At 42.6% G+C, this 9230-nt stretch overlaps 1 protein-coding gene across 1 annotated transcript in view; it reads left to right on the top strand.

Annotated features, from left to right (window-relative positions):
• KCNH1 (potassium voltage-gated channel subfamily H member 1) overlaps positions 1-9230 on the top strand; it is a 375558-nt gene that overhangs the window by 33135 nt on the left and 333193 nt on the right. The window contains exon 3 of the mRNA XM_006163695.2: positions 5228-5334. Within this exon, the coding sequence (XP_006163757.1) occupies positions 5228-5334 (107 nt within the window). The remainder of the gene's footprint in view (positions 1-5227; positions 5335-9230) is intronic.

The raw sequence follows: 9230 nt of genomic DNA, 5'->3' as shown, positions 1-9230 counted from the left end.
CCATCATTCAAACCATAATGTGAAGTTTTCGATGAAATGAACTGTGATCACAGTAACATAAAATGAATCATTAGATGATTAAGTTAATTTTTAAAAATGTGTGGGCATTTTAGAAGTGGACCTACAATGCTGCGGACTTGCCCACCGCGCTCTCCCTCAGCCAGCATTCTTTACTTCAGAATAAAAGAGGAACCTGGACATTTTGTTGTCTTTTAATTCACACTGATCCCTCTTTTTCTCTGACCTTGTAGCAAATTGTGCTAACAGTGTAGCTTGTGTGTTTGATAGGGTGACTAACCAAGCCATACCCTTGAGCTATGGTGTTAGAAAAACTCCTTGAAAGCATCTTCAAGGCTTCGACTGGGACAAGGAGCCTGGATCCTGCTAGGCATTCCCCTGGCAAGGTCTTGGCTCTGCGTAGCCTCTGGCTTTTCTCACTGCTGACCTTCGGCTTTCTGTCTTCAGTGGTGTTTGCACGAAGTGGAATCCTTTCCTCACATCTGCAAATCAAGAAAGAAACACATCTGTGAAGGGTGGAAAAGCCTGTCTGGTCAGGCATAGCCTTTTGTTTTAGAAGTTCCATTTTCATGTCTTACATCAGCCAAGGATTTTCAATTTGGTTCTGGTGGGTTGCAAGACATAGCAGGCATGCATGTGTGTACATCCAAAATCCTGACAAGATAGAGAAATGGAGGGATGGGGGTTATGGGAAGGGGGGGTACTTTTTGTCTCTCTGGTGAGAGCATGCACCCTCTGGCAATTACAAAAAAAGAAAAAAAGTAAAAAAAAAAAAGAAAGAAAAAAAAGAAAGTGTTTAAAAATACTATATTTCTATTTTTAAAACATTTGAGGTTTTGGGGACTGAGAAATGGAAAATTTAAGAGTATTCCCCCCATTCCTCAAAGATTTAGAAATGAGGACTCATAATGAAGTAGAATTCTCTTATGTTCTCTGTGTACTGTTACCTTCTAAAGTATCTATATACATCTAATATCTGTTTCTCCTTTATCTATGTATTGTACATATTCAGTCAGAACACATTGAGGGGAGTTAGCTTTACTTTTTAAAAAAGTTTAATTTAGGGACTAACAGATGGCATAACGGTTACATTGCTGAACTCCCACATAGTTCGAGTCCTGGGCATGGTGGCATAAAACTCATGCTGGGCGCATGTGCGTGTGTGCCCAAAACCCCAAGAGAAGATGGAGGAGAAGGGATTGCAGCATGGCCATCCCCCTCAGGGGGGTGGTTTCTCGCTTTTTGTATCTATGTCTCTCTCTGTCTGTCTGGCGAGCGCACGCGCCCTATAGCGAAAATAAACATGACAAAAAAAAAAAAAAGAAAAAAAAATCTCTCTGAAAAAAAAAGTTTTATCTATTTTATTCATGATAGAGAATATGTGTACATGCATGAGAGAGAAAGCCAGATCCCTTTCACAGGGTCTTATGCCACGATCCCCTTTCCCCAACCCTTAGCTCATGGGGAGCTTGGGCACCCACACACACCAGCATCTGTCAGGCCAACTGAGGGATTCAAACCCATGGTAAGCTGTATGGCTTCTTGTACTCAGTTCAGTATGCTACATACTGTGCCACCAGGTTGGGACAAATGATCTTTTTTTTAAAAGAATTATTTTATTTAACTTCATTTATTTTATTTATTTATTTTAATTTGACCAGAGAGGAAGGGAGAGGAAGAGAGTGAGAGAGAGAGAGAAAGAGAGATAGAAAGCAAGAAAGCAAGCCACCAGGTTGGGAATCGAACTGTGGTTGGCTACGCAGGAGTCCAGTAGCTTTAAGCACCACGCCACCTGCTGGCCTCCAAATTAACTTTTTATTTTGACTCAAAAAACCTTTCCTTATGTTTCTTTCTTTTTATTGGCAATGATCAGACACTAAGAAAATCAGATAAAATAACTTGCTAATTTGGCTAGCTTTTTTTCCTCGCACATGATTCTAGGCAACTTATTTAATTATCTGAAAGTGTCTTTTCTCAAGAAAAAAAAATATAGCTATCAGTCTATATTCCTGATAGCTCGAGTCTCTTCTACATTTATTTGCAATCAATGTCCAAGTAAAGTGAACTACAGCTTGAAAAAGTGCATAAGATTGGGACCAGCAGTTAGCGTAATGGCTATGTTGCTGGACTCCCACATAGTCAACTGCAGTTTGCGTCCCGGACCCGGTGGCTTAAAACTCACGCCAGGCGTGTGTGCATGTATACCCAAGATCCCGAGAGGAGAATGGAGGAGAAGGGATTGTGGCGTGGCCATCCCCCCTGGGGGGTGATTTCTCGCTTTCTGTCTCTCTGTCTCTCTCTGTCTGCCTGGCGAGCGCACACGCCCTATACTGAAAACCTCTCCAAAAAAAAAGCTAGCATATATACCATCCCCCATTTAATTGGTGCTCTCTTATCTAGGAAATTAACTCAGCAAGAGAAGGAGAAGTCTTCTTGTTCTTAGGCAGGCTCCATTTCATTTTGATTGATTCTTTTTAAAGATAATTCAACAATTCATTTTTCCATTTTTTCCTGGTTTATAGGTAAAGAGCACAACCCAAAAGCAGAGTCAAGACTATAGGAGATAGGCACAGGACAGCCACAGAGATCGCATCTCTCAGTGGGCTGAGAAGGCACAGGAAATAATGAAGGTGACACAGACTTCATAAAGTCAACAGCTAGGATCTTTTCTCATGGGGTGCAAGAGTTTGGAAGCCCTAGGCTATTCCAGTGTCGAGCTAAGCATGGCACTTAATTGGTGGTTCAGTTTCAGATCAGGAATTGTATGTGATGACATCTGAGGTTCTTAGAAATGGAAATTCTATGATTCCCAGATTCAAGTTTACCAAGACTAAGTGAGAGTATATCCAGCATGCTTAGTTTTAGGAACTCACCACTGTTTCCATGTTACCTGAGACTTGAGTGGTGGTGGTTGTCCTTCGTTGTTGTGCTTCAAGGTCCGAGAAGAAGAAATGCATGTTGGGCCCTTGGGCAGCCTTTGAAGGAGATCTGGACTCTCCAGCCCATTGAGAAATGGCTTTTCTCCTCTTGCATTGTGTGCCCCATGCTAAGGCTCATTCTACTTAGTCAGGGCTGTGCCTCGTTCTTGAAGGGACAAACCTTAGTCTTCAGACCCTGTAGAGTGGAGGGCCCAGGAAGATGGACAGTCCTGGCAATTTTCTAGGTAGAACTATTGTCCCAAGGTTTCCTCTACTTTCTTACATGTTGCTTATTTACGCCTTTAGTCAACTTTTCTCCAAACTTCCACCAGGAGATGTAAGAACATGTACGGGGGGTGGGGTAGGGGAGTGTACAGGAAAAAAGGCTGCAGAGACAGTGGCTAGATCTTCTGTTTCTTTCCTTAGCTGTATCTTAGTGTTTAAAAAATCAAACCCCCACTCCCTCCACATTTGGTTACTAAATTTTTGTTAAGCTGTATCTTAGTGTTCAAAGAATCAAACCTCTACTCCCTTCACATTTGGTTACTAAATTTTTGTCATTTTTCATTTTGTTTATTTTGTCAATAAATAAAAGAGGAAAAATTTGTGATCCAAGTTTACCGGGAAATTTCCCAGAGTTCTATTTCAAAGACAAAGATCCGATGATGCTACTCTTTGGCTCAAATTACCCCCGTGACTCCACATTGTTTTAGTGTTTAAGTTACTTCACATGACTTATAATTCAGGGTCTCCTTAATGATCTGGACTCTGCTTCTAGCTCTAAACCATCTGTTGTCGTTTTTTTCTTTTTTTTTTTTTTTCTCATTGTCTACATTACAGACATACAAAACTGAACTACATTCAGGTTCTAGAATTAACTTCATTCTCACCACTGCAGCTTTGCACGTGCTCATCTTTTTGCTTAGAATATTCTCTTCTCTCCTTTTCCCAGCTAATGTCCTTCTATTCCTTAGATCTCATTTGTCCTTATCTCTAGGGGCCTTCTCTGACCCACCAAACAGTACCCATTGCCTCTTCTGTACGTTCTGTTAATTCTCAATGTAAGCTACTATCGCAGTGTTGGTCACTGTTTTTTTCCTTTATTTTATTAAAAAAATAATTATTCAATTTTATTTATTCAGTAATTAATTTATTATTTTCTTTTGGAGAGGTTTTTGTTACAGGGCATGTGCACTCACCAGAAAGACAGAGAGAGACAGAGAGATAGAAAGTGAGAAACCAGCCCCCAGGGGGGATGACCACGCCACAATCCCTTCTCCTCCCTTCTCCTCTCGGGATCTTGGGCACACACGCACACGCGCCTGGCGTGTTTTAAGCCACTAGACCTGGGACTTGAACCGTGGTCGACTACATGGTAGTCCAGCAACATAGCCATTACGCTAACTGCTGGTCCCCATTAATTAATTAAGTAAGTAAGCAATTGTTTGGGGGAGGTTTTTGCTATAGGATATGTGCACTCGCCAGAAAGATAGAGAGAGACAGAGAGACAGAAAGTCAGAAATCACCCCGAGGGGGTTGGCCAAGCTGCAATCCCTTCTCCTCCATTCTCCTCTCGGGATCTTGGCCATGCACGCACATGCGCCCGGCGTGAATTTTAAGCCACCTGGTCCAGGACGTGAACTGCAGTTGACTACATGGGAGTCCAGCAACATAGCCATTACTCTAACTGCTGATCCCGCCATTAATTTATTTTTAATATGATCAGAGAGAGACAGAGAGAGAGAAAGGAAAAGTGAGAAAGCAAGTCACTAGGTCCAGGACTCAACCATGGTCGGCCATGTGGGAATGTCCAGCACTTTAACCACTATGCCACCTGCTGGTCCCTCTTTCTTTTCTTAAATAACGTTTCTTTCTTTCTTTCTTTGTTAATACGAGAGTCCCCCTTTTTTCATGGGGAATAAGATTTTTTGTTTTTGTTTTATTTTATTTTATTTTTGAGAGACTTTTGCTATAGGGTGTGTGCACTCACTGGAGAGACAGAGAAAGAAAGTGGCCTGTGGGATCCAGCTGCCTTAACCACCGTGCTGCTGACTGGCCTGTAGTCCACTCTCATGTGCTCTCATTAGACCATTAGTCTTTAATGGTGTTACTAATGGAGTCTTACAGGTGAATCAGTACATTTTTTTGAATGGATCTTTCTTTATATTTTGTGTGTGTGTTTGTCACAATGCATAGCCCAGTGCTAGGTATGGAATAGATATTTAACCTATGCTAGTAGAATGATAAATAAATACTTGTTACTCTAACTGGAGCTCTTGGTTGATTTGCAGTTTTATGTATGGAGAACTGACTGACAAAGACACTATTGAAAAGGTGCGGCAAACATTTGAAAACTATGAGATGAATTCCTTTGAAATTTTAATGTACAAGAAGAACAGTGAGTATTCATATACTTTTATGTATTTGGAATCATCAGATATCTGCTCTTCCTCTGTGGCTGTCTTCGTTTTTCTTCTCTCCCATCCACCAGATGTCACTTGAAGCCATTGGGTGTGTGAGGACAAATTTGACAAGGTTCTTGTCACCAACCAGTTAAGATTTTATCTGTTGACTGCCCTGAGTTAGCGTTTTTCCCATTGGTTTAATTACGGTGAGCTGCTGGCTTAAGGCACTTGTAGACTTTGCACTGTCTTCAGGGGAGAAGAGAAGGGGGAATAGAAACTGTCCAGTTCATTTTTGTATCTATCTTCCACAGACTTCACACAGTGAGTAACACGGAAATAAGCTCAGATAGAGTTTCTGAATAAAATCTTGTTCTGTGACCCCAGGAGATAGTCTTAACAGCAGTGCATTGTTAATTTGTGTTTGTTTTAGCTATGATTACTTCTACAAAGGATGCTAATGAAGATTTAGGTCAATAGCCATACACAAGTATAAAATTCGCTTTTCTCTTAGGAGGTTTTCTGCTGAATGGAGATGAACTATATTGTAGGTATGGAATGTGGGCATGTGGCCCTAGCAGGTATTGAACCGTTCTTTTGTTTCTGTTTTTTTTTTTTAATTTATTTTTATTTTTTTTTTTAGGAAAGATTTTTGCTATAGGGCCTGTGTATTCGCCAGAGAGACAGAGACAGAAAGTGAGAAATCACTCCTCCAGGGAGGATGGCCATGCCACAATCCTTTTTCTCCATTCTCTCAGGGTTTTGGGCACACATGCACACATACCCAGCATTAGTTTTAAGCTGTTGGGTCCAGGACTTGAACCACAGTCAACTACAAAGGAGTCCAGTGACATAACCATTATACCATGTGCTGGTCCCAGTTCTTTGTTTCTGTTTTTAAAACACTTTTGTTTATAAGGAATCTTGTTCTTTATCTGAAGAGTCGACTGGTAGATTATTGGTTCAATAGAACATTTCCAGAATGACCCAGCTGGCACATGAGGATAAATGCTTATTTTGGTGGCATTCAGCTCTGAGTGATATATTTTGCTAAAGAAATAAAAGAGTACACATTGCCTTTTTTTTTTTTAAAGTTTATTTATTTCTCCCATCATGAGCATGAATATGTCTGGTATGCTTAGGGAGGTCTCTGGGCACCAACCTAGAATCTTCTCATGTGTGTCACTTTTTACCGTTGTGCCACCATTTGGCCTAGAACTTGATGCTTTTATCTGGAAGGAGTTGCGACTTTTTTTTGTGGAGCAGACAGTTGAAAGGACTGTCTGCCTGGTGGCCTGTGCAGGTCTGAGAGATCAGCTCTGGCCATCAGCACATCCAAGAGGGCTGTGCCTTCAATTTTCACACTGGAGTTGTTCCCTTGCTCAGCGAGTAGAGCTACTTCCCACCCTACTATGGGCTAGATGGGGAATGAGGTGAGAGACTGTGAAGAGCTCCATGGCAGTCCTTCTACACGGGAGAACACAGCTGAAAGCAACAGCTACCAGGCGTACGCCAGCAGTGGTTTTCCCACGGGCAAGACGTGGTTTGCACACGTGCTCGGCTAATGGAGTGAGTTAAAGGTTTTCCACACTGGCAGCTTTGTGCGCTGAGCAATGTGGCTTCCCTCATGACACAGAACGCTAACTGGGTGGGTGTACCCCATGAAGAACGCTTTGCATTCATGTTTTACTTCAGAGTTTTCAACTCTCATTAGACTATACATCTAACTCACCCCAATTCAACTACACATGTTCAGCACAAAAGGAAGCAAGAGGAAAAACGTAATTCAAATTGAGCTAGTGATTCACTTGCCGTTCCCTTCCAGTGAGAACATGCTCCAGAGAGTGAGTTGAGATGGAAGACGGCAGCTTGCTGTTCTCCAGCCATAGACTCTGTATTGTATCTTATGGCATGGAAATTGCTTCTGGTATTTGAAGTCCTGTGCTTTAAGTAGACATGAATTCTCCATGTTAAGTCAACTAGTTCAGTTGATGGCTACCAAAGAATCAGCATCTCTTCTGTCCCTGGAGATCAGGGTGGGCTTATTGAGGGAGAAATGACAGTCTCCAAGGTGGCCTGTCATCTTGGGCACAGGGATCTACTTTATGGGTAATACTGAGACATTCATAAGAGTAATTGTGGTCATATCCAATTTATACATTAGCCTTCAACTTCAGAAAGTAAGTTTTGGGTAAAGTGTGATTCTACTGTGTTTAAAAATGTTCATTCTCAGGGCCAACAGATGATGTGGTAGTTAAGGGTACTGGTCCCACTGGCTGACCACCATTTGAATCTTGAACCTGGCAGCTTGCTTTCTCACCCCTCCCTCACTCTGCCCCTCTCTGGTCAAATTAAAACAAACAAATAAATAAAGTTAAATAAAATAATCCTTTAAAAATGTTCATTCTCTATGCCCTGTGAAGTAGGGGTGGCCAAAAGTTAAATTCCCCATCTAAGGTCATGTAGCACCAGGATCTGGTACCCAGCGTTTGCTCTGTGGCTGTTCTTCTCAGTCTCACCATGGCACAAGGCAGGACTGCCGCGTGTGGTTGTGTAGGCTATTCCCTACCGAGAGCGAGAGGAAAAGGGTGGGATTTGCTTGCCAAGTTCTCCATGCACCCAGGTCTGGAATTGCACCAGAGCTGAGGAAGGAGTTTCTCTCCTATGTACTCAGGGATGTCTGGTGGGCCAGCAGGGCCTCTAAACAAGGCCGAATCTGTATGTAACACCTGAGGCATGAAATTAAGGAAAGGACGGAGATTGCATTGTCCGTGGTGCCTGTGTCCTTGGAACCTGCTCAGTACCTCTCTTTTTTCCAAATGCTGCCTTCTGAGGAATTTAGAAACTTTAAATGATTTGTCAACTGAGAATTATACACTTGCATCCAATGCTCTGTGTGTGTGCGTATGTGTATGTGTCTTTCCAACACTTTTTATTGACCAACTACTGTATGTCAGACTCTGGACTTGCCACTGTGGATGCATGTAGGAAAAGACAGACACAGTGTCTGCTCTGGCAGCACTGGCAGGGTAGGGTGGCACCCACAGCACAGAGCCATAGCACTTTGACGGTGACACCTCATAGGTTGGTCATTTTACCCTGACTTAGGAGTTCAGGGAAGGAAGTCTTAGTAGATATGAAGTCCTTTGAAAAAACTGAAAGACAGGTGGGAATTAGGCAAAGAACAGAGCCAAGTGTCCGCGTTGATGAAAGGCATGTGGAGAGTGGCAGAGATGAGTGAATATTATTGTTCAAAGGATATAGAGCAATTCTCAAATCTTTCCATGTGGAGGAAGTTACCAATGAATTCAAGTACAGATTTCTATAGAGTGGTCTGATGAAGGGGCTGAAGTTCTGCCCTGCTGCTGGTCCTCACTCTGAGTAGGTCAGAAAGCAGCTACAGTGAGGACTGACTCTCATGCCTATGGGGCATGTCTCTTTCATGGCTCTATCTCTTGCACTCAGCCTGGTTTCTGACACTTAGAAAGTGCTCCATTAAAATTCATGGAGCAAGTACACATAGGAATAAGTGAGGGGTAACTGCTGAGGCTAGAGAGGTTAGGAAGGGCCAGAAATACGGCCAAGTTAGAGGGCTTGGAATTTGACATAAGTGCACCAGTGGTGGAAAAGAGGGGAATTGAGGGGCACTGTGGGTCTTAAGCAGGTTAAACAAATATATCATCAATTTCTATTTGAGAAAGAGTGGAGTTTAGTGAGACTGGATAGAGTCCCATTAGGAGTCACCCAGGCAACAGGACAATAGTGGCCTAGTCAGGGTAGAGGCAGTTGAAATGCAGAGATGTCCATGGGAGCGGGAGGAGGCCGGGTGGGACTTTGTCAGTGGTGCCCGTGGATTGACTCTGCCTTCAGGTTGCTGAGACCCAGGCAGAGC

Source organism: Tupaia chinensis, unplaced genomic scaffold, assembly GCF_000334495.1.
Source record: "Tupaia chinensis unplaced genomic scaffold, TupChi_1.0 Scaffold142846_1, whole genome shotgun sequence".
Classification (NCBI taxonomy): Eukaryota; Metazoa; Chordata; class Mammalia; order Scandentia; family Tupaiidae; genus Tupaia; species Tupaia belangeri.
Note: the sequence above shows the minus strand (reverse complement) of the source record. Positions and strands in the feature narration are given on the sequence as shown.